General features: G+C 41.2%; 2 protein-coding genes across 8 annotated transcripts in view; one reads left to right on the forward strand and one right to left on the reverse strand.

Moving 5' to 3' along the window:
• The window catches only part of sec16b (SEC16 homolog B, endoplasmic reticulum export factor), a 23925-nt gene extending 2576 nt beyond the window's left edge, over positions 1-21349 (reverse strand). The window contains exons 1-24 of one of the 7 annotated variants that reach the window (XM_016672730.1): positions 20431-21349; positions 20053-20331; positions 19736-19827; positions 17179-17281; positions 16298-16512; positions 15666-15805; positions 15508-15569; positions 15261-15399; positions 14943-15173; positions 13295-13392; positions 12154-12235; positions 11944-12061; positions 11752-11863; positions 11360-11465; positions 11126-11263; positions 10891-11004; positions 2936-3020; positions 1759-1912; positions 1638-1658; positions 1504-1607; positions 1380-1408; positions 1184-1276; positions 330-419; positions 139-247 (exon numbers count right to left, since the gene is read on the reverse strand). In XM_016672730.1, coding sequence (XP_016528216.1) covers positions 139-247; positions 330-419; positions 1184-1276; positions 1380-1408; positions 1504-1607; positions 1638-1658; positions 1759-1912; positions 2936-3020; positions 10891-11004; positions 11126-11263; positions 11360-11465; positions 11752-11863; positions 11944-12061; positions 12154-12235; positions 13295-13392; positions 14943-15173; positions 15261-15399; positions 15508-15569; positions 15666-15805; positions 16298-16512; positions 17179-17281; positions 19736-19827; positions 20053-20309 — 2692 coding nt within the window. In that variant the 5' untranslated portion in view covers positions 20310-20331; positions 20431-21349. Of the gene's footprint in view, positions 1-138; positions 248-329; positions 420-1183; positions 1277-1379; positions 1409-1503; positions 1659-1758; positions 1913-2935; positions 3021-10890; positions 11005-11125; positions 11264-11359; positions 11466-11751; positions 11864-11943; positions 12062-12153; positions 12236-13294; positions 13393-14942; positions 15174-15260; positions 15400-15507; positions 15570-15665; positions 15806-16297; positions 16513-17178; positions 17282-19735; positions 19828-20052 lie in introns of all 7 variants that reach the window. The other 6 variants (XM_016672726.1, XM_016672724.1, XM_016672727.1 and 3 more) reach the window with 6 other exon arrangements.
• A 901-nt stretch (positions 21350-22250) lies between these two features.
• gadd45ab (growth arrest and DNA-damage-inducible, alpha, b) lies at positions 22251-24696 on the forward strand. Its single transcript, XM_007554679.2, has 4 exons — positions 22251-22595; positions 22961-23062; positions 23180-23387; positions 23490-24696. The coding sequence occupies exons 1-4, from the start codon at positions 22282-22284 to the stop codon at positions 23601-23603; spliced, it is 738 nt and encodes a 245-aa protein (XP_007554741.2). The 5' UTR covers positions 22251-22281; the 3' UTR covers positions 23604-24696.
• Positions 24697-25461: the final 765 nt, after the last annotated feature.

The raw sequence follows: 25461 nt of genomic DNA on the forward strand, positions 1-25461 counted from the left end.
GATGGATGGATGGATGGATGGATGGATGGATGGATGGATGGATGGATGGATGGATGGATGGCCTAATACAGACAGCTGGTCAACACAGTTACACAGGAAATAAATTTTATCTATTTTTTAATTTGTCTCATGACTCACCTGCTCTCTTTGAGAAAGGATTTATCCCAGCCGGGGATGATGGGAATGTGGCAGCAGGGAGAGCAGCAGGTGGAGGAGGAGGGTGGTGGCCAGCAGCTGGGAGCTGGTCCAATAGATCAACACATTAATATAAACCTAATTTTTTAAAAAGTGATTAAATCAATTATGTTTTCCATCTGCTGACATCTCACCGTCTGAGCTGGGATGTCTTTCTCTGTGTTTTCCTGGACATCTTTTGGTTTGGATTTGAACCAGCCACTGAACCACCCAGCCTTAGTGCTCTGTGTGCACAGAACAAAGACTGAATCCATGTCACCTCCTGTCTGCTGGCAGGAGCTGCACTTCCATTAACCATAAAAATGTGCACTTTGAAATTACAAAAATAAATTTGCCTAATGGAAACATTGCAATTTCAAAAAAAAAAAAAATCATGTTTTTAATAAAGTTTTTTGCACTAGGATGCAGTTTTACGGCCATATGAAATTAATTGTATTTTGCAAAACAACAATGGAAACACTGTTTTTTCCATCACGCAAGTGACACAATCAAAAACCAGATGTTACTACTGGCAAAAACCACAAAGAAGACGACAGGAAGAAGTAGAAGTATGATGGTTTGTTTTTGTTTTTTTCAATGTACAGCTGACTCCACCAGAGCTCTCACAGCATCACACTTCATAAAACGTTTTGTGTTGTTGATACATGTTGAATATTTTAACTCTTCTATAAAATAGCCAACTACAATTTCCCCAAAAAACAACATATGTAGTCACTCCCAAATAGGTGGGGCTTGTTGCTCCAACGGCTGAATAGGACGCTCTGATTGGCTGATAGATGATGAGCGCTAGCTCCATGGCTGAATTATGAATACCATAATATTTCATGTTACTGTTTACATCTGTTACTGTCATGAACAATGTGTGATTTTAATTTAATTTTTTATTTAATGGAAACATAATAATTGCATGTTCATCTCATATAGACCAGAATAAAGAGGCACATTAGTAATGGAAACACAGCTGGTGCAGCAGCTCCAAACACCCTACCTGTTTAGGAACCTCTTTGGGCCCCTCAGGCTCCTCCACAGCGCCAGTGATGACCCGCTGGTTTTGACTATGACCGAGGCTAACCTCCAGCATCTGATTATTCATTTCCAATAGAAAACAAAGAGCTGGTTTCTGAAATAAATCAACAATTGCTCTGCTGTTTTGAACACATAATGACTACGAAGAAACCTCTCACCATCCCGGCCCCGGAAGACGAGTCTGCCTCTGGGAATGAAAACAAAGTAGTTGAGCAGAGAGCCGACGGTTGTGAATGTCTGAACAGAGACAGGAATGAATGACGTTTGGCAGGGGATCCTCACCATCAGCTGCCAGAGAAACATTACTCAGAGGACAATGTGGCAAAGAACTCCTGACTTCAACACCATCCGTGTAATGATGACTGAAGTTTTGGCCGGCGGGGGCCAAAGGAGCATGAACTGCTATTGTTGGCATGGAGGGAGCATCGGCATGAGGCCTTGACAGAGTAACAAGCAGAGAATAGCAGAGCTGGTCAGAACTGAGCTGCCATGTATGAACCAACCTGAGTGATTTACAGTGTGCTAACAGTTCTCTACCTTTGCTGCATTTCTGTGTCAGTGTTTGACATCATTTCCTGCGTTTCCTCTCCACTCCCATGAATGAGGCTGTCCTGATGCTCAGAGCTTTGAAAATAGAGAAACTCAGGTTCCGGATTCTGGTTGTGACAACTTAAATCATCCAGATCAGATTCTGTACAGAGAGATGGATAAATTGATTTTTATACCAAATATATAAGAAATACATTTCAAACTAGATGTTTTCATATCCTTTATAAAAATAAAAAAAACAGACATTAAGTCAGATAAAACCTTTCCTGTTGTAGGTCACTTTGGATTTCTAAAAGAAGTTTGCTTAATGACAGAATAACTAGAGAAATATACATATATAAATATATATAGATATAGCTGCAAACATTACATAACCATTTGAAAATTATAAGTATCTACAACAGAAAATCTGTTGTAGTTTTTAAAGAACAATCATTTTTTGAGGATTTCATGTTTATAAATCTATTGGCAAATAGATTGTCATGATGTGATATGGTTGGCGGTGAGAATGGCGCTCATAGGCGCAGGCAGACATTTTATGAAGAATTTAATGATGACTCCACAGAACTCAAGCACAAGGAACGGAACAGACAGGTAAGCCAGACGAAGACAACTGACATGCTACGTTTGACAAGGACCCGACAAAAGACAAAGACAACAGATGGACTTAAATACACAGGGAGGGTAATCAGGGAATGAGACACACCTGGGAAGCAAACAGGGAAGACAAGACAGGAACAGGACTAAACACAGAAAACCTCAAAAATAACTACACAGAAAACACAGAACACAACATAGATAATACATCTCCTGTGGTCTGATAAAATTAAAGTCATCAGTTTGACTATTATAATCATTGTTATTTCTGAAAATAAAAGAGGGGAAACTAATATCTCATACTTTCCAACTGTGAAGTGTTGGAGTGGCAGCATCCTGCTGTGTGGTTGTTGCAGTTAAAAACGACAATATTCGTAAATATTAATGCATACATTTGTGAACTAAAAAAAAATTCTGAATTTAGCTGGTAGAAGTAATTCTGGCTAAAACAGGAAACGCTCAGTCTGATTCAGTGTCAGACAGTGAGAACAAATGATCTAGTTTTTCAAGTGTATAAAACTGCTCAGTAGTAGGAAACTTCACAGGCAACATTTGAAGAAAATCTTACCCGGGTCCAGTTGGCTGTTCTTGTAGGCCAAGGCATGGTTTGCACAAACTGCTTGATTTATATCAGTACCATCATAAATCCCCATCTGAGAACAATAAATGTTATCATTAGACTATGATAACATTACTCTTAAAGGTCTAACAGGGAGTAAACCTTTAATACAGCTATCTTAGCAGCTCTTTAAAGCTGCACTGTGAAGAATTTCAGCCTGGTAACAAACCCTAAAAATGATACATTATTTAACTTATTAAGTGCAAGTCAGAATGTGAGACATTTATGGAAATGTGACTGGTGTTTCAGGCATCTGATCATAACCCTGTGAGTGGTCAGATCGTAAATTTGATCAGATGCTAAATAAAACCCCATCGGTCCATCATTCATCCCAACCTGACGTGNTTGATAGGATGGGTTATGTAAACCATATTGCATGATGTGTGTTTACCTTAATAAGCTCCTCCATCAGCACATAGTGAGGCTCCTGCTGCCTGAGCACGGCCTGCCCTACCACCTCACAGTAATGGAAGGCCTGGGACGAAAGCCCACAATCCAACAGCCGACTGGCATACAGGACCTTATACACCTGATTACAGAGCATCAGACATAGCAGAATAACCCTGAGATGACTTTAAATTTATTCTTTAAAGTTCTAGCTAAAGGCGCAGTAGGTGTGAGTTACCTGAAATGATGGGATTGAAAATGACTTTCCTCCGAGCGTCTGACAGTACTCGTATAGCTCAGTACACTGGATGGCAGAATTTGACGCAAAGTTTCCAAAAGGCTGCCTGAAAGAGAGGACAGAAGTGTGTGAGTGAAATATAGGAGTTTTAAAAAGAAGTCTCTTTACCCTGGAAAAATTCATCCATCATCAAACGAAAGGGGAGATCCACCAAAGGCCTATTGACATTCAAGATCTGGTGAGATCATTTCACATTAAATCATTCATTAAAATTTCTTTTAAGTCATATTTGATATGTGTAGCATTTTTATAGCATCTAAAGATAACAGTTATTTGATCTGATTATGCTGTAAAATGTCATCATGTGCCTGGAGGTTTGAAGCACAGCTCACCTGTGGCTGCTGCCTAGAAGCACGAGTCTCTCTGCCTTCTGTGGAAACAGGCCAAAGGAAGCGGCAGCCGTCAGGTAACACACATGGGCCGCATGCGTCAGGCCCCTGGAGGCTGCAGGGGGAACAGCAACCCCACACATCAGTGTGTGTGTTTGTGTAGAACCACCTGTCAGTCAGTGTTTCTATACCAAGTGAGTCCCCCATGGTGAGGATGGCCTTCTGCTGCACGGCGCCACTTCCTGTCTCGTTGGACAGCATCACGGCCAGATGGGGCCGCCAGTCGCCCCACTTTTCATTCCCACAGCACTGGATAAGGAACAACATAATTAATGCCGTTGCTGGGGCTTCATAAAGTATTCATGAGTGGGACATGTGATCATTTTATTGCAATATTTTACCGCAGATGCAGCTGGGATTCTCCCAGACAGAAGCTGGAAGAGAGTCTGGAGGGGATCATTTGCTACCAGCTGGCTTGTAAACCTGCCGACACAGCATTTTTGTGTAATTTCACATCATAACACAGGCCAGCAGCACTTGGTGTCAGTTTTCACAGCCTGAAGCAGGAACTAACCTATTTAAACACAACCCTTCTGCCTGACTTTGGAGAGTTTACACAGTTCACCCCGACAGCTCAAACTCTGGCCCTCCTGTCACTCACAGATCTTAATCATGCTGGTCATCTGATGGCCCTCTCCCCACACATTCCTCCTCTGGCTACCCAACACATGCTGCTGTGTAATATGCTGCTGATTTTAAAAATAGTCTGAAAAAACGGACTAGATTGCATTAAATCTGTCACGGTTCAGGAAGGGAAGTGGGTGGCGAACACATGGTTTGTTTCTTGAACAAACTTCCAACTTGATTGTTTGAAATACATATTTCCAACAAAAAAATATAGACAAAACAATAACAAAAATATTCTTGCAACTTAGTTGAATCTTACAAGTTCAAAAAGTGGTTCAATAAATTATTGTAAAATATTTGACAAAGAAAAAAAATATCTCCACCGCGGCCTCAGATCCTCCGATGTGTTCTTAATCTCTGAAATTAATGGAAGGTGTCGAAAAGTTGCCAAAGTAACCTTAACAAATCTGAATACAAAATCAATTAAAGAGTTTGGTTCTAAACTGACATAAGTATATTCTAACTGCCTAAAAAATTAATAGAACATAAATGGATATAACAAAATTAATGCATACCTGTAGATTAAAACATTTTTTTCATTTTTAAAAGGTTTTGTTAATAAAATGTGGCTTTCTCTAATCAGATGACACCAGTCTGACTGATGAGCTGAGCAGAAACAAAGAGTCTTTCTGCATTCAGTTTTCCTGCAGTGTTTTGCTACATTAAAGTCTGGACCAGGACCAAGTCCTGATAAAAATACACACCAGTTACTGTTGTGTTGAGGCAACTTTAAAGCGCAGCAGACACATTAAAGCCAAGGCACAGGAAGACTTTTTGAACAAATTATCACTTCTGCACTTAAATGTAATCCAATTTCAAGAGCTATCCCATTTCAAAGGTCTTGGCATTTCTCACCTGTTCAGTACTGTGGTATATGATCTGCTGCCCATCTTGCTGGCCAGAAAAAGTGCATGCCCCCACAGACCGCTGGACATGGCAGACTCCAGGGCCTCCTGCTGACCACATGGGAAAAGTGAGAGAAACACAAAAAGCCAAGAATAATTACAGTTCTGTGGTATGAAACACACTTTAAAGACTCAGTATTATGTATTTTCAGGCACATTGTGCTGTAAAATGGCACAGACAACTGTTTGTACCATTTTGCAATGGTGAAGGCGGGGCTAGGTCCACCAAGCTGTTTAGCACAGCTGAACAGTTGCCATGGGAGATTAAAGGATTTCTTAAACATGCATGAATGAATCAAGGCAACACTCAAGGTATTTTTTTGATGATTGAATAACATTATAGCATGCTGAAAAGCTAAAAAAAAAAAAAGTAGATTTTAGATAGTACTGCGGCAGCAGTGGCTCATAAGGTAGGAGTTTGTCCTGTAATCATTCAAAACATTAGGAAATCCTCCAGGGCCAAATACACATGAACATCTAACTTGACGTTTGGTGGTGGTTGAAGTTTATGAAGATCTTGCTTCTGTTAGTCTGCCTCAAGGCAGCTGTGGCTACAATGTTGTAGCTTGTCAGCTATTAAAGGATGGGTACTCCCAGTTTATGCTAGTCCAGCATAAAAATTTGAATCACTATAATAACTATACTAAAATAAACATTTTTAAATCTAAAACTTCAAGTGAGTTACAGTAAAATACGGGACGACAGTTGTCATCACTGCATCCAGAAATATAACCTCAAACTTATCAGGTGTGGACACAAGTTTAGAATGAACAGAATGTATTAGCCTTTCATTTCCACAGCATTGGTGAACAAGGTGCTGCAGGAAAATAACACTCCCAAAAATCACTTCCCCACCTATTTAACAGTGGAGCACAAGATATCCTGAAACACAACTAACATGTTGAAAAACTGTTCCTCATGAGGCCACCATGCACTGCACACAAGTGCACCACTGCTGCAAAATCAATGCAACAACAAAAATCTCACATGATGCTCTCCAGATGCTGCACTCACTTCAGCATCTGAAGTGAGTGGAAACTGAAAGTGAAACTTATCATTTAGCAGCTGATCGATTTGGTTAATCTACTAATTTCAGGTCTTGGGGCGTCAATAGAGCACTGAATCATGGCATATGGAAAAAAAATCCCAGAAAAGCATACTACCAGTACTTGACGCAGCAGAACACTGTGCCGACACACAATTCAAAACATACGTCAAAATAGTTCAGAGATCTCCTTCCTTTCCTTTATGTTAGACCCAGGTATTTTTCAAAACTTCAGCATGCATGGCAACTCATGATAAACAAGGGCTTTGTGGCACAAAGAAGCTACATTCCAACCTGATTTTAGGAACAATGTAAGACGTTTGTGCCAAGCATCTTTAATAACACCAATGAAGCAGATGCAACCCATGTTTCCTTGATAATTTAAAGTAACTTTGCTTTGCACAGCACACAGTCCAGATTTATTTGTCATTGAAAATGAAAGGCAAGGTCATGAAAATAATAACCACTCTGTTCTCTATGAGTCAAACATGTAAACAAATATAAAAGTAAAAACTGAGACGTCAGACGACAGCTGGTAAGAAAATGACTGAACCTTCTTCCTTCCAGCCAGCAGCAGCTGAGTGTAGCTCTGCAGCGCCCTCTCTGGTCTCTCTGCACCAGCGGTGCTGGGACCTCCAGTGAGCAGATCGTCTCCGCCGACAGGCGGCGCTTCGGCAGCTGGATGCTCGTCGAAGTCGATGAGTGTGGGAACTTCTGGCTTCCAGCTTCCATCTGAATGGGAATCCTGCATCAGGAGCTCAGCGATATCTGAGCCAACTATTTGCTGGAAATATTAGAATATGTATTCACATGTGAGGTGGTGTGGAAACTGTAATCTCAGCTTTGACTCTTTTATGAAGAGCACACTTACTCCATTCTGTCTGCAGAGAAGTATCAGAAGGTTCCACAAGAGGGCAGCAGAGCGCCTATCTGGCAGCTGGCCGTCTCTCATGCAGGCTCCTGCCTTTTGTTGAGCAAAGTCTATTGCATCCACTTTATGCAAATCTTCCCTAGTAAAATATGCAGAGACATTTTCAAAGCAAATAATTTTTCAGATTCATTTTTGATTACATGTTCTGCAGTAGGCAGCATCTAGCATGCAAGTAACAAAGCAGTACCGAGTTAAAGGCCCTGGGAAGTTTCTCATCTCCTGCTGTTCCTGCGTCTCACTCAGTATGAGCTGTGCAGATGGAGAGATGATGTTTCTTCATTATCCCACATTAGAAATCCAAACTAAAATCTCCTGCATTTCAACACTGATTCATTTTGAACTAACTTCCAAACTGTGGATTTCCAGCGGACTGGATTTCTCCTGTGCTGTCGGGGCTGGAGTGACCCGTATGAGCTGGCCTGCAGGCCCGAAGCTCACAACCCCATGAGGGACTGAATACTTCAGAGGAACCGAGGTCTGACGTGCTGCAGGTAGGAAGCAGAACATGTCACTCAAGGTCACCTCACATAATTTGGCATAAAAGAAGACTCAAACTTGAAACACATAGTAAAATTAAGTACAAAATAAGATTTGAAATCCAACCAAAGGGCATAGGCTACATAAAACAGATACTTTTTGAGTTTGGATTTGAAGTGTGGCAAAGAGTCTATGTTACAGAGATCAGGGGGGAGTGAGTTCCAGAGTTTGGGAGCACAACGGCTGAATGCCATAGAAACAAGACGGGCTGTTACTATGGCATTCAATGAGATGACTAAGAGAAGAGGATCTGAGGGAACAGACGGGTGTAGCAATGTGAAGGAGGTCCAAAAGATATGGAGGGGTGAGGTTGTGGACACCTTTGAAAGTAAGAAAGAGCATTTTATAGCTGATCCGATATGAGATGGGAAACCAACAGAGTTGTTGTACAATCGGTGTGATGTGATGGATTGAAGAGGTGTGATGATACGAGCACTCACCTCTGTCAGAGCTGAGGACAGGCTGCATGTCTGAATCACAGACATCAGATCCATTCATGTACTGACTCAGCTCATAGCTGCTGGAAGACAAGCCCGAGGTTTTGGAACTCTCTAGAGTCCCGGGATGATAAGAGGAAATCTCCTCATTGTCTCTGGAAGGGTTAGTTTCATAATCACTGAGGTAATGCTGGGAGATGTCCCTCCTCTGGTCATATCTGAAAGAAGGAAAATCTGGCTTTAATCCATTATCATTTTACTAGAATAACAATGCGGCAAGCACATCTCTCCTCATATGGACCACAAGAAATCCTAATGTGGTATCAGAGGGGATGTACGGTACAGATGTACAGTTATCCCATTATGGTCACTTTCCAAACATCAACCTCTCCACTTTACCATCAAGACAGCAACTAGGCAGATCTAAGGTATCAGACACCATGAATGGAAGATTATTTAAGTTCTAGGACATGCAAACTCAGGCAAGGTCAAACTACCCATGGTTATTTGACCTCTGCTCACACTGCTGGTATTATCTCACATAAGTTTCTCTTGGGTCCACCAAGCAGATGTTGTGCACCACCATGACGCACAACATTGGACAATAAATGACCAACGGTCACTAAAAAAGCAAAGTGGATGCTTGATACCTGATTGGCTCTAAGGAGTTATCTGTTCTGTTCCCTTTCTATATTTCAGGCAATTAAATTCCCTATAGCTGATGACAGGTTTGCATAGTTTTTGGTTGAGCTCAGGATCTGTCATACCAAAGATGTGAAAAGTTTGGAAATGATATATTGCGGCCTCAAAAAACTGAACAGAGCCATTGTACACTACCAAACCCTGTTAATGCAGTTAAAGGAAATATTTGTTCTGTGGCTCACCTGTGCTCCTCTGAATTGAGGCTCGCTCCATGTCCCTGCACATGGGTCCTGTCAGGGTACTGATGGGTTTGCCATGATTCTTGGGGACCCCACTGTACACCATCTAAAGAAGTAGAACAACATGTCATTTTACAACCAGATGTCTTAGAAATGGGTCGAGCAAATCCAATGCCACGTATAGTCCTGATCAAGGCATTTCCAAACAAAGTCTCTAAACTCAACTCCCAATATCTGTTGTTGATATTGTGTATTATATGTTCAGCTAGCACTTTGTTGACCAATGTTTAAAATTCACAGCCTATTAACATGTACACTACTAGCAAAACTGTAATAGAGGTTCTTCATCTAACAAATTTGGGTTTTTGCTAGCTTTGTCTGTAAACCTGTACTTGCTGTTCATGTTCACCATATATGTGTCGTGTGCTAAGACAGCTGTCCTTGTTAGAAAGAGCAATACAGAAAGCAAATTCGTAGCCAAAACATTAAGCACATGAAGCANTACTGTATTTATTCTGGATTTTTAACTGAATAAGTAGAATACTGTTTAAAAAACTTAGACTAGTCAAGCTTGAGATTTGATGATGGCATTTGACAAAATGCAAAGTTTACTGCTTTGTTTAATAATTGGTTACTGTATTACTGGTGTGATGTACCTTGAACCAAGGTTAGTATAATTTCTAATATTGAGAAATAATTTTAATTAACTGGAATAAATAAAAACAGTAATTAATGGCCAAAACTATAGCTAACTAGAACTATAAAGTGCGTTTACAAAACTAACAATACTGAAATTATAGATCAAATATCCTCCGTTTTCATGTTTATGAATTTAGACTCTGGCCTTCCTGTCACTCAGTTCTATTAGACTTTCAGTTCTAAAGGCTAATAAATAGCCTTCCTCCCCCCATTTCCCAATAAATGTATACATGATCAAATTACAATAATTTGACCTTTGTGAATTCTCTACCAAAAAATTAATCTAAGTATGAGAAAACTTAAACTGCAACCATAACGAATAAAAAGTTAACTAAAACTAAATAATGTTTAACTACTAATAATAATAATGAATAACAACTATCAAACACACTAAAAACTAACTAAAGCTAACTGAATTAGACAAACAAAAAGTCACAAGGATATAAATGTGAACTATAATGAACAACTCAAAACTATTATAACCCTGCTTTGAACTGCCTTGTTGCTGAAATGGGCTATATAAATAAACAACTTGACTTAACTTGACATAAAAGAATAAAGCATTTTAATGGACATTAATAAGTCCAAGATCATTCTTAGTAACATCAGCAATCCGTCTACTCCTGATAACAAATTGGACTTCAAACTTGAAATAAATTTGCCTTCGTTACAGTGTCTGAATTCTGTGACGTTTAGAATTAAGGCCAAATGTCTTCCTTCACAGACCTACCCTTGGTCAGCATGGTGTGAAATGAACAGACTGGTCACCTGTAAGCGTTGGTGTCGTGTCCGAAGGTGTTTAAGCCACTCTGGTTCCTGTTCTGCTGCAGTAAACCCAGCTTCACTGTAATGACCCTCAGAGAACCTCAGTCTGTCTGACAGCTGCAGGGGAAAATACACACACACACACACACGCACACACACACAGCATATGCAGACTCTACTAGATGCAAAACGTTGATAGGATGGGTTATGTAAACCATATTGCATGATGTGTGTTTACCTTAATAAGCTCCTCCATCAGCACATAGTGAGGCTCCTGCTGCCTGAGCACGGCCTGCCCTACCACCTCACAGTAATGGAAGGCCTGGGACGAAAGCCCACAATCCAACAGCCGACTGGCATACAGGACCTTATACACCTGATTACAGAGCATCAGACATAGCAGAATAACCCTGAGATGACTTTAAATTTATTCTTTAAAGTTCTAGCTAAAGGCGCAGTAGGTGTGAGTTACCTGAAATGATGGGATTGAAAATGACTTTCCTCCGAGCGTCTGACAGTACTCGTATAGCTCAGTACACTGGATGGCAGAATTTGACGCAAAGTTTCCAAAAGGCTGCCTGAAAGAGAGGACAGAAGTGTGTGAGTGAAATATAGGAGTTTTAAAAAGAAGTCTCTTTACCCTGGAAAAATTCATCCATCATCAAACGAAAGGGGAGATCCACCAAAGGCCTATTGACATTCAAGATCTGGTGAGATCATTTCACATTAAATCATTCATTAAAATTTCTTTTAAGTCATATTTGATATGTGTAGCATTTTTATAGCATCTAAAGATAACAGTTATTTGATCTGATTATGCTGTAAAATGTCATCATGTGCCTGGAGGTTTGAAGCACAGCTCACCTGTGGCTGCTGCCTAGAAGCACGAGTCTCTCTGCCTTCTGTGGAAACAGGCCAAAGGAAGCGGCAGCCGTCAGGTAACACACATGGGCCGCATGCGTCAGGCCCCTGGAGGCTGCAAGGGGAACAGCAACCCCACACATCAGTGTGTGTGTTTGTGTAGAACCACCTGTCAGTCAGTCAGTGTTTCTATACCGAGTGAGTCCCCCATGGTGAGGATGGCCTTCTGCTGCACGGCGCCACTTCCTGTCTCGTTGGACAGCATCACAGCCAGATGAGGCCGCCAGTCGCCCCACTTTTCATTCCCACAGCACTGGATAAGGAACAACATAATTAATGCCGTTGCTGGGGCTTCATAAAGTATTCATGAGTGGGACATGTGATCATTTTATTGCAATATTTTACCGCAGATGCAGCTGGGATTCTCCCAGACAGAAGCTGGAAGAGAGTCTGGAGGGGATCATTTGCTACCAGCTGGCTTGTAAACCTGCCGACACAGCATTTTTGTGTAATTTCACATCATAACACAGGCCAGCAGCACTTGGTGTCAGTTTTCACAGCCTGAAGCAGGAACTAACCTATTTAAACACAACCCTTCTGCCTGACTTTGGAGAGTTTACACAGTTCACCCCGACAGCTCAAACTCTGGCCCTCCTGTCACTCACAGATCTTAATCATGCTGGTCATCTGATGGCCCTCTCCCCACACATTCCTCCTCTGGCTACCCAACACATGCTGCTGTGTAATATGCTGCTGATTTTAAAAATAGTCTGAAAAAACGGACTAGATTGCATTAAATCTGTCACGGTTCAGGAAGGGAAGTGGGTGGCGAACACATGGTTTGTTTCTTGAACAAACTTCCAACTTGATTGTTTGAAATACATATTTCCAACAAAAAAATATAGACAAAACAATAACAAAAATATTCTTGCAACTTAGTTGAATCTTACAAGTTCAAAAAGTGGTTCAATAAATTATTGTAAAATATTTGACAAAGAAAAAAAATATCTCCACCGCGGCCTCAGATCCTCCGATGTGTTCTTAATCTCTGAAATTAATGGAAGGTGTCGAAAAGTTGCCAAAGTAACCTTAACAAATCTGAATACAAAATCAATTAAAGAGTTTGGTTCTAAACTGACATAAGTATATTCTAACTGCCTAAAAAATTAATAGAACATAAGTGGATATAACAAAATTAATGCATACCTGTAGATTAAAACATTTTTTTCATTTTTAAAAGGTTTTGTTAATAAAATGTGGCTTTCTCTAATCAGATGACACCAGTCTGACTGATGAGCTGAGCAGAAACAAAGAGTCTTTCTGCATTCAGTTTTCCTGCAGTGTTTTGCTACATTAAAGTCTGGACCAGGACCAAGTCCTGATAAAAATACACACCAGTTACTGTTGTGTTGAGGCAACTTTAAAGCGCAGCAGACACATTAAAGCCAAGGCACAGGAAGACTTTTTGAACAAATTATCACTTCTGCACTTAAATGTAATCCAATTTCAAGAGCTATCCCATTTCAAAGGTCTTGGCATTTCTCACCTGTTCAGTACTGTGGTATATGATCTGCTGCCCATCTTGCTGGCCAGAAAAAGTGCATGCCCCCACAGACCGCTGGACATGGCAGACTCCAGGGCCTCCTGCTGACCACATGGGAAAAGTGAGAGAAACACAAAAAGCCAAGAATAATTACAGTTCTGTGGTATGAAACACACTTTAAAGACTCAGTATTATGTATTTTCAGGCACATTGTGCTGTAAAATGGCACAGACAACTGTTTGTACCATTTTGCAATGGTGAAGGCGGGGCTAGGTCCACCAAGCTGTTTAGCACAGCTGAACAGTTGCCATGGGAGATTAAAGGATTTCTTAAACATGCATGAATGAATCAAGGCAACACTCAAGGTATTTTTTTGATGATTGAATAACATTATAGCATGCTGAAAAGCTAAAAAAAAAAAAAGTAGATTTTAGATAGTACTGCGGCAGCAGTGGCTCATAAGGTAGGAGTTTGTCCTGTAATCATTCAAAACATTAGGAAATCCTCCAGGGCCAAATACACATGAACATCTAACTTGACGTTTGGTGGTGGTTGAAGTTTATGAAGATCTTGCTTCTGTTAGTCTGCCTCAAGGCAGCTGTGGCTACAATGTTGTAGCTTGTCAGCTATTAAAGGATGGGTACTCCCAGTTTATGCTAGTCCAGCATAAAAATTTGAATCACTATAATAACTATACTAAAATAAACATTTTTAAATCTAAAACTTCAAGTGAGTTACAGTAAAATACGGGACGACAGTTGTCATCACTGCATCCAGAAATATAACCTCAAACTTATCAGGTGTGGACACAAGTTTAGAATGAACAGAATGTATTAGCCTTTCATTTCCACAGCATTGGTGAACAAGGTGCTGCAGGAAAATAACACTCCCAAAAATCACTTCCCCACCTATTTAACAGTGGAGCACAAGATATCCTGAAACACAACTAACATGTTGAAAAACTGTTCCTCATGAGGCCACCATGCACTGCACACAAGTGCACCACTGCTGCAAAATCAATGCAACAACAAAAATCTCACATGATGCTCTCCAGATGCTGCACTCACTTCAGCATCTGAAGTGAGTGGAAACTGAAAGTGAAACTTATCATTTAGCAGCTGATCGATTTGGTTAATCTACTAATTTCAGGTCTTGGGGCGTCAATAGAGCACTGAATCATGGCATATGGAAAAAAAATCCCAGAAAAGCATACTACCAGTACTTGACGCAGCAGAACACTGTGCCGACACACAATTCAAAACATACGTCAAAATAGTTCAGAGATCTCCTTCCTTTCCTTTATGTTAGACCCAGGTATTTTTCAAAACTTCAGCATGCATGGCAACTCATGATAAACAAGGGCTTTGTGGCACAAAGAAGCTACATTCCAACCTGATTTTAGGAACAATGTAAGACGTTTGTGCCAAGCATCTTTAATAACACCAATGAAGCAGATGCAACCCATGTTTCCTTGATAATTTAAAGTAACTTTGCTTTGCACAGCACACAGTCCAGATTTATTTGTCATTGAAAATGAAAGGCAAGGTCATGAAAATAATAACCACTCTGTTCTCTATGAGTCAAACATGTAAACAAATATAAAAGTAAAAACTGAGACGTCAGACGACAGCTGGTAAGAAAATGACTGAACCTTCTTCCTTCCAGCCAGCAGCAGCTGAGTGTAGCTCTGCAGCGCCCTCTCTGGTCTCTCTGCACCAGCGGTGCTGGGACCTCCAGTGAGCAGATCGTCTCCGCCGACAGGCGGCGCTTCGGCAGCTGGATGCTCGTCGAAGTCGATGAGTGTGGGAACTTCTGGCTTCCAGCTTCCATCTGAATGGGAATCCTGCATCAGGAGCTCAGCGATATCTGAGCCAACTATTTGCTGGAAATATTAGAATATGTATTCACATGTGAGGTGGTGTGGAAACTGTAATCTCAGCTTTGACTCTTTTATGAAGAGCACACTTACTCCATTCTGTCTGCAGAGAAGTATCAGAAGGTTCCACAAGAGGGCAGCAGAGCGCCTATCTGGCAGCTGGCCGTCTCTCATGCAGGCTCCTGCCTTTTGTTGAGCAAAGTCTATTGCATCCACTTTATGCAAATCTTCCCTAGTAAAATATGCAGAGACATTTTCAAAGCAAATAATTTTTCAGATTCATTTTTGATTACATGTTCTGCAGTAGGCAGCATCTAGCATGCAAGTAACAAAGCAGTACCGAGTTAAAGGCCCTGGGAAGTTTCTCATCTCCTGCTGTTCCTGCGTCTCACTCAGTATGAGCTGTGCAGATGGAGAGATGATGTTTCTTCATTATCCCACATTAGAAATCCAAACTAAAATCTCCTGCATTTCAACACTGATTCATTTTGAACTAACTTCCAAACTGTGGATTTCCAGCGGACTGGATTTCTCCTGTGCTGTCGGGGCTGGAGTGACCCGTATGAGCTGGCCTGCAGGCCCGAAGCTCACAACCCCATGAGGGACTGAATACTTCAGAGGAACCGAGGTCTGACGTGCTGCAGGTAGGAAGCAGAACATGTCACTCAAGGTCACCTCACATAATTTGGCATAAAAGAAGACTCAAACTTGAAACACATAGTAAAATTAAGTACAAAATAAGATTTGAAATCCAACCAAAGGGCATAGGCTACATAAAACAGATACTTTTTGAGTTTGGATTTGAAGTGTGGCAAAGAGTCTATGTTACAGAGATCAGGGGGGAGTGAGTTCCAGAGTTTGGGAGCACAACGGCTGAATGCCATAGAAACAAGACGGGCTGTTACTATGGCATTCAATGAGATGACTAAGAGAAGAGGATCTGAGGGAACAGACGGGTGTAGCAATGTGAAGGAGGTCCAAAAGATATGGAGGGGTGAGGTTGTGGACACCTTTGAAAGTAAGAAAGAGCATTTTATAGCTGATCCGATATGAGATGGGAAACCAACAGAGTTGTTGTACAATCGGTGTGATGTGATGGATTGAAGAGGTGTGATGATACGAGCACTCACCTCTGTCAGAGCTGAGGACAGGCTGCATGTCTGAATCACAGACATCAGATCCATTCATGTACTGACTCAGCTCATAGCTGCTGGAAGACAAGCCCGAGGTTTTGGAACTCTCTAGAGTCCCGGGATGATAAGAGGAAATCTCCTCATTGTCTCTGGAAGGGTTAGTTTCATAATCACTGAGGTAATGCTGGGAGATGTCCCTCCTCTGGTCATATCTGAAAGAAGGAAAATCTGGCTTTAATCCATTATCATTTTACTAGAATAACAATGCGGCTAGCACATCTCTCCTCATATGGACCACAAGAAATCCTAATGTGGTATCAGAGGGGATGTACGGTACAGATGTACAGTTATCCCATTATGGTCACTTTCCAAACATCAACCTCTCCACTTTACCATCAAGACAGCAACTAGGCAGATCTAAGGTATCAGACACCATGAATGGAAGATTATTTAAGTTCTAGGACATGCAAACTTAGGCGAGGTCAAACTACCCATGGTTATTTGACCTCTGCTCACACTGCTGGTATAATCTCACATAAGTTTCTCTTGGGTTCACCAAGCAGATGTTGTGCACCACCATGACGCACAACATTGGACAATAAATGACCAATGGTCACTAAAAAAGCAAAGTGGATGCTTGATACCTGATTGGCTCTAAGGAGTTATCTGTTCTGTTCCCTTTCTATAGTTCAGGCAATTAAATTCCCTATAGCTGATGACAGGTTTGCATAGTTTTTGGTTGAGCTCAGGATCTGTCATATCAAAGATGTGAAAAGTTTGGAAATGATATATTGCGGCCTCAAAAAACTGAACAGAGCCATTGTACACTACCAAACCCTGTTAATGCAGTTAAAGGAAATATTTGTTCTGTGGCTCACCTGTGCTCCTCTGAATTGAGGCTCGCTCCATGTCCCTGCACATGGGTCCTGTCAGGGTACTGATTGGTTTGCCATGATTCTTGGGGACCCCACTGTACACCATCTAAAGAAGTAGAACAACATGTCATTTTACAACCAGATGTCTTAGAAATGGGTCGAGCAAATCCAATGCCACGTATAGTCCTGATCAAGGCATTTCCAAACAGTCTCTAAACTCAACTCCCAATATCTGTTGTTGATATTGTGTATTATATGTTCAGCTAGCACTTTGTTGACCAATGTTTAAAATTCACAGCCTATTAACATGTACACTACTAGCAAAACTGTAATAGAGGTTCTTCATCTAACAAATTTGGGTTTTTGCTAGCTTTGTCTGTAAACCTGTACTTGCTGTTCATGTTCACCATATATGTGTCGTGTGCTAAGACAGCTGTCCTTGTTAGAAAGAGCAATACAGAAAGCAAATTCGTAGCCAAAACATTAAGCACATGAAGCATAACAACTTTCTAAAATGGCTCCACTCTTCTAATGGAATCACACTAGAAGAGTTTACAAATCATATTATCAAAAAGTCTAGCTAAAAGAAAGTAATCTTGCTAATGTTAGCCTAGCATTCAGCTAAGTGCATAAAGATCATCAGTAGGATTGAGATGTTTTCATTATAAAAACTGCATGCGGCATGTTTAGTATGTCTTTAGAAACATCAGAGGCTGACCTGTAGAAACTGCTATGAAAAAATATAAATGTTAGAAAACAGAGACTGCCGCCTTCCAAACATCAACAGGAAGTGAGGTATCTGGGACAAAATCATAATACAAATGTAGACTGTGTCATACTGGAAATGTGTTCTTCCCGTAGTGCTACAAATTTACTAAACTTTCAAACTGATACAATGCCTTAACCAATTCAGGTCGTCAAACATATGTTAGAAGGGTAAAGGGAAAACCTGGGTAAATACAAAATCACTTGCCACACCCAGGTTCAATTACTTTCTGGCATGTATAACCAACAAATTACTTTTATAGACTAAAACCAGTGGCGCAAAAAGTGGGTATGCAGCGCATGCAACGCATAGGGGCGCTGCACCAAAGGGGGCGTCAAAAGCCCGTCTGGAGGGGGCGGGGTAGAACAAGCTATGTTTTCTACGCTCCTTCACCCTGACGTACCTTCGTTCGGGAGTGGGGAGGGGGCGATTTATGTTTTCGCATCCACTTGAATATTTTAGTCTATTTCATGTCTAAATAGACTAAATAGACTAAAATATTTCAAAAAGTGGAACATCACATTCCAATATAAGGAAGGAAAGTCAGTATAGAAAGTGTTGCACAGCCTTGGAAAGGCATTGTCCCATGATTCAACAATAATAAAGAGACTGGGCAAAAATGGTATCCAGAGGGTAGTCATAAAAACTCCTGTCAAGCCCAAAGAACACCAAAGATGTTTACCAAAAACATCTTTATGATCCCCATGACTTTTAGGGAAATATTCTGTGGACTGATATAAAAAGTGCAACTTTCTTAAACCTGCATCTGAAGAGAGAATAACATGCCACTTTAGAAAAGGATCTCATCTCTTGTCAAACATGGTGGAGGTATTGTGATGGTCTAGGGTTGTTTTAGTGCTGCTTGACTTGGATGGCTGATGCTAAGTGATGAAACCATGACTGTAGCTCTCTAGCAGAAAGTAATGAAGGATGATGTCTGGCCATGGATTTGCTACCTTTAAGCTCATGTGTGTTATGCAGCAGGATAGTGATTTAAAAAACACCAGCATATCCACATCTAAATGGCTCAAACAACTAAATGAAGGCTTTGAAATGGCATAGTCAAAGTTTGCATTTAAATTTAATTGCAACCTGCTTTAAACTCCTCCAACATAGCTGGATTAAAACAATTCTGGAAATAAAAGTGTGTCAAAAAGTGATATAAAAGACCTAGTACCAGTTATTGCAAGACCTTGATGGTAGTTGTAGCTGCCAAATATAGAACAACTAGATGTTAACTTAATGTTTCCATCAGAAAAATTTTTGAAAGTTACAGAAATGTGGAGGTGCAAAAGCAGGCGTCATAATTTGGAAATAATGTTGTGTGTGGCCAAAGGGCAGGTGCAGGGACAACACAAATGATGCACACCCCCTCACTCCCATTCAATGAGTCAACTACAAAGCTTAATCTATGTTTACTGTCACTGTTATTGATGTATAAATAAACTGTTTAAAATAAACAAAAATGGTGGGGGGCAAGTAAAGCCTTGTGGCCCGCCAGGCTTAAAATACACTCTGGGACATTACCGCTTCACATACAGTGGAGTAAGGTAATGTGAAACTACATTGTGTCCAGGTCATCTTTGCCTAATATTAAAATTTGTTTGATGATCTGAAACACTTGAAGTGCTGCAAAAAAAGCAAAACAGCAGAAATCTGTTAAGGGAGAAACACTTTATCACGTACATGGTACTATTGTTAATGAAGAAGCAAGTCAAGTTTGGTGTCTGTCATGTAAAGTACTACTTGGCCCTCCCTACTGTAAATATCTTGAGTTGCTTTGCGTCAAGATACCTTGCTGTGCATGGTGGCCTCTGTAGTAGTCATAATAGCCATAGCCGTCTTGGTAATCCCAGTGATGTTGAGAGGAGTAGTCATAGCCATGCCTACAAAAGAAATTAATAATCTCAGTTTAATCTGTGTATCGGCAGCAAGGTCTTACAGAACTGCACAATGCTGCTATTGGCATAAAGAGGAAACAGTCATTTGATTAGCACGCTGCAAATGTTGCTGACTGTCAAGATACAAAGATACAAAAAATTCACTGCAATAACCAAAACATTCAGTATATTTTTAATGTTTGCCTGCAGTAACTTATATGGAGAACTGACCTGGACTGAGGTCTGTGATGCTCCTGCCACCCATATCCATATGCATATTCCTGGGAGTTATATGGAAGCAGCTGAGGTCTGGCATGTGGGCTGGTGAAATGGCTCACGTAGTGGGCATCGGGACGACCCCAGTGTTGGTCCGGCACAGGGTAGTTCAGATCCCATTCCTGCTGAGAAGACCTGGAGAAATGCTCCTTGTCTTTCTTTCTGTGGGAGCGGCGGCCAGAATCAGACACCTGGTGACCCCTCTGGTCCATCTCCAAGACTAGACTCTAACGCCTTGTAAGTAGAACAAGGTGAGTTTTAGAAAGTTGGACTTATTTTTAAAAATACCATTCACAAAAAAGAATTGGGGTGAAGTGTTGCTGCGGTACTCACAGCTCAGACATGTCAGAGGAAGGCAAAGTACACCCACAGCTGCCACATCATTCAGCAGAAACACACAACATGAGCTGATAACTAGTCAGTCTGATAACAAGAGGAGAAAGTTCACACACTGTGACCCAAAATAGGAATTTGCGTGTGCAATTCAGCAGTGGCAGAAACAGTCCGAATGAGCATAAAACAGAATCAAACCTCAAGGAAAAAGTTTGCATTTTGAAAAGTACTATTTTGTTTTAAAGATTAGAGATTATTAAAGCAGGGTGTGATAGACCGACGGTGGTTGCCCTAACGATGAAAATTTCTTCATCCTTTGCATCCAATGAGTGTTCTCAGAGAGATTTAGGTAAACAGTGGAACACGCCCTGACTGACTGTTGTTCCTGCAGAGATCCATCCTCTGGTTGATTATAGAAAAAAAAATCACTCACATTCTCCATGATGTACAGGAAAAAACCGGGTCCTCGATAGTGGTTTCATGTGTTTGGATTGGGGGGAAAGGGGCAACTTTGCAAACACTGACTGTTGCCACGTTGTCGGTAGGAAGGTTGTGTAGGGGACGGTTACAATGAGCGGCGCAGAGAGGGCTGGTCTCAGGTCAGCCATGGTAAACGTTTCAGGAAATGGGAGAAACGGAAACTGACTTCAAAACAGATCTAAAAGCGTTAGAACTGCACGGCTTTGAGTCCATTTAACTTTTCTCCACTAGAGGGCGGAAGAGTATAAATTAAAGCGAACACTGGAATATTTCAATGTGCGTATTCCATATATGTCTAGATCCTGTTGCTCTAAACTTTGCAGGAGAGAGTGATGATAGTTAGGCTGCCTCTAGGGACAGTGAGAAATATTGAGTTGAACAAATGAACTGTTATTCTTGTCGCCTACTGCCAGTAGATGAACTTTGACATCTGACATTAAGCTGAATTTTGAACCGAACCGTATTCAGTTTCTAAATGTAAACACCAAATTTAAGGATTAAAACGGATAAAAATAAATAAATGAATAAATCGTTACTTAACCATGTAATAAATTAATGTTTAATTCAATCTTAATTTAATAGACAATAATGTATTAAAAATGTCATTACATGATAAATATGCAAACTTATAATATCTCTACAATTATATTAGTTTGCAAACTATTATAATGCAAACAGATATTATAAGTTTGCATTATAATATCATGCAAGTACCTTCAGGTGATGCTTATGACTCCTGTACCTACAGCATCGCCTAGAAACAATTTTATCTGTTAACCCTCCTATTAACATCGAGGAGCCGGGCTTACACTGACCTGTTGGACTTCATAAAGACCGGTACCTCAACTTTGATGGACATATATAAAAATATATATCTTCTACCTTAACACTCCATTTTAGAGCTTTAATGACATATAAATTCATTGTGTATCATGTAAATTATTAAACTTTTAACTAAGCTTTTAATTATTTCTCAGTACATATAATTAACAATTTAATTATGTATATATTAAATGAGTTTTTTAACCCTCCTAATATATAACTGTTAGCAAATACAAGCGAAGATTTTCATACATTCTGCACTTTTGATCAATGCAGAAACATGTTCACTAAGTAATAAATGTAAAGCAAATATTGCAGTGTGTGTAGAATGGATAGTGACAGAGTAAACAAATATATATTCGATAATATAATGCAAAATTAACAGTTTTAGCTGCAGCTGCCATTACATTTTAGCAGCAAGGCAGCCATTTTTAGATTTTAAGTTGAGGTTGGTGATTAACAAAAACTTCTGACTTCTGCGGATGTTTTCTGTGAAGAAACTGAATGTAAAAGTCTGACAATCACCGGTCTAAAGGCCACGAGTTCCCTATGATCACATGTTGTTGCATTGCACCCACAGGGGGGCGCTGTTTCTACACAAGTCCCGGGTTTAACGGGTTGAAACCTGGCCGTGTATTTTGCATGTTACCGGACCAACAGCCAATGGGAGGCCTCCATGTAAATGAGTTCTGGGCTCACAGGCTGTCTTACTACAGGGAACACTCAGTTCACCGGGCAAACAGCGAGCATCGCACCGCCGCCAGCCGCAGCTCTCCATCCGCTCTGGACTGTGTAGGACACCGAACCGCCTGGATGTGCAATATGACTTTTGAAGAAACTGGAGGAGAAAACTCTGTAGAAAGGTCAGCTCCTTTTACTACACTTCGAACATTTTTGCATTTCTTGTCCATTGAGTTTCTAAATTGTTTCTTTTATGTCAAAGTTTCTCACTTTTAAACATTGCGACGTTGCACCAACTGTTTTGCTACGGCTTCAGTTTGGCTAGTTAGCATTAGCTTCAAAATAGCTTTGGAAGCACAGCTGGAACAGCCGCTGGTTCTGTTCGCGTGTCTCTTCGGGCACAAGCAGTTCCACCCTGCATGCAGCATCACGTCACGGACTGACATCAGCCACAAATTAAAATGAACAAACAAACTTAAGCAACCACTAAGAAGTTAACAGTGCGCCTGCCGGCAGTATTGAACCCAGTTTCCCCGTTTCCCTCCAGGATGGAATCGGTGGCCCAAGCCCTGGAGGAGGTCCTGAGCTCCGCCTTGCCTCAGGGCTGTATCACTGTCGGGGTGTACGAGGCTGCAAAGTCCCTCAATGTGTAAGTTTATCACATCCTGGCGTGTGAGTGTGTGTGCGCACTCTTTAAAGATCCATGATCGAAGGTGATCACTCACTCCTTCATTTATTTATTTTTTTGTGGTTTTCCTGCCTGCAGGGATCCAGACAATGTGGTACTCTGCCTACTGGCTACGGATGATGAAGAGGACGTGGCTCTGCAGATCCATTTCACCTTGATCCAGGCGTTCTGCTGCGAGAACGACATCAACATCCTGCGAGTGGGCAACATGAGGCGTCTGGCCGAGATCCTGGGGGGGGTGAAGCCAGGAGGGGAACCCATGGACGTGCACTGCGTCCTGGTTACGGTAAGCATCATTCCTCAACCTGAACTGTGAGCAAGTCTGTTGAATCGTATGTTCAAAAAACAAACCCCAGCATGCATCTGACTGTTTTGCTCCGTCTTGCAGAACCCGCAGTCGGCCCTGTGGAAGAACCCAGCGCTAAGCAAGGTGAACCGATTCTGCAGGGACTGCCGCTGCCTGGATCAGTGGGTGCCGCTCATCAACCTGCCAGACCGATGAAACCACTTGGAATATCGTCAAGAATCGTTTGCATCCGGGGGCGAAATTAATATCAAAAGAACACCCGCCTGCATTAATTGGAAAGCCTTCCTCCTCCTTCCTCCTCCTCTTTCTGCTGCTGCCCCCCCACCCCGACACACCACCCAACGGAGGAAATCAACGGGGGGGCGCAAAAATTTTAAAGAGCAACGGGAAACATGAACGTTTCGTCAGGGTGAACTCCAGGGTCAAGAAAGAGTGACTCAGCAGTCCTCTGTCTGTCTCTCTGCCGAGAAAGGAGCGGTGTTTTTACGAGGAAGCGGCAGCATCATGTGAGCAGAGTGAGCGCACGGCGTGGGGAGCACGTGTCTGAAGGGAGCGGGGTGGGGGGAGAGCTGGCAACACTCCAGGAACCGGACCGCGCCGAGAGTCGGCACCGTTCCTGTGACAGTTCGACCAAACAGAAACTGTTTCTTCAGCTTTTATTTAACGCTATTTAAAGTATTGTCACTTTGTTAACTTAAAACCAAAAAAAGAAAGAAAAAGGGAAACTTTTCTCCTCCTGTTGTTATCTTAAGGACGGCGTGTTCCGAGTTGTCCGTTTTGTGTTTTTTTTTAATTTTTTTTATTTTTTTATTTTTAATGTCGTTAATTTAATGAATTTTTTTATTTATTGTGCATAGTTTGGCTGCAGGATGCCATGTGAAACTGAATGAAATAAACACAGAAGATTCTCAGGGTTGTTCTGCCTCACTGATTTCCAGTAATACGGGCGCTGGGAGGAAGCAGGGCGTGTTTTTATGACGCCTTGTTTTGAGGTCATTGCCTCACAGTGCTTGGCGCTTTACCAGCAGGTATCTGACGATTCCTGCAGCATGCAGACTAATGCACACAGTGTAAATATCCGTTTAAATTAGGATGTTACTAAGGAGACGCTGCATAAACAGAACATAAACCAGAACTGTAGCATACAAGTAAATGGATGCATGGTTTTATTTGTTTGCATCAGTCTGTACCGGGGGTCTGCAGCCTGTGGCTCCTTTGATATTTTTCTAAAACTGATAAAGAATGAACCAAAGTTTGTGAATATAAACGTAATAAAGTGTTGCAGTTATGCAGTTATTTTCCTCATTGCATTTCTACAACAGAATGACTCTGAACTGTATCTGTAATGTTTTCAGATCTATTTTTTTTTCTTCTCATTGGGTTGGAAATTTTTACTTAAAATACTTTGATAGATCCATGTTTTTCTCTCTTTCAAAAGCTAAAAATAGAAATAAAAACACATTTCCAGCTGTAGATGTTCATCAGAAAGTAAAGTCGTCTTTTTCTGAAAGGTCGTGCAACGTTTGATGCTAAACGAGTTTTATGTAGCTGAACTGGGCAGAATGTTAAGGTTTGTAAAAAGTGCAGACCCTTTGACTAGACCTTGCAGAACATTTTGCTGCAGCTACATTTGGATGTAGCTGCAGCATCCAAATGTAGCTGCATTTGACTGACATTACATTGCAAAATTTGCCTGTTCTTTTCTGCAACAAGCCCTGTCAGCTTTAGACTTTAACTAGAAAACTGCTGGATCTGGCTGCTGATTCTGCCTCCATGTTCTCTTTCCTGGCCCTTCTACAGTAAAGCATGATGCTGCCACCACCATGTTGCTTTTCATTTTGATCTTGTGAGACCAGAGGAACCACCTCCTTCCTCATATTTGTTGTCGCCCGCATTCTGTAACTCGTGGCAAACTGCAGATGGGACTTTCTGAAGGCTTTGGTCTGATTCTCTCCACTCCTCCAGACTGACGGTCATCCTGTCAGCAGGTCAACTCACCTGCCTGCACAAACCAAACAGCCACTTCGCTCTCAGGCCAGCCAGAAAAATACTG

Source organism: Poecilia formosa, unplaced genomic scaffold, assembly GCF_000485575.1.
Source record: "Poecilia formosa unplaced genomic scaffold, Poecilia_formosa-5.1.2 Scaffold65, whole genome shotgun sequence".
Taxonomy (NCBI): Eukaryota; Metazoa; Chordata; class Actinopteri; order Cyprinodontiformes; family Poeciliidae; genus Poecilia; species Poecilia formosa.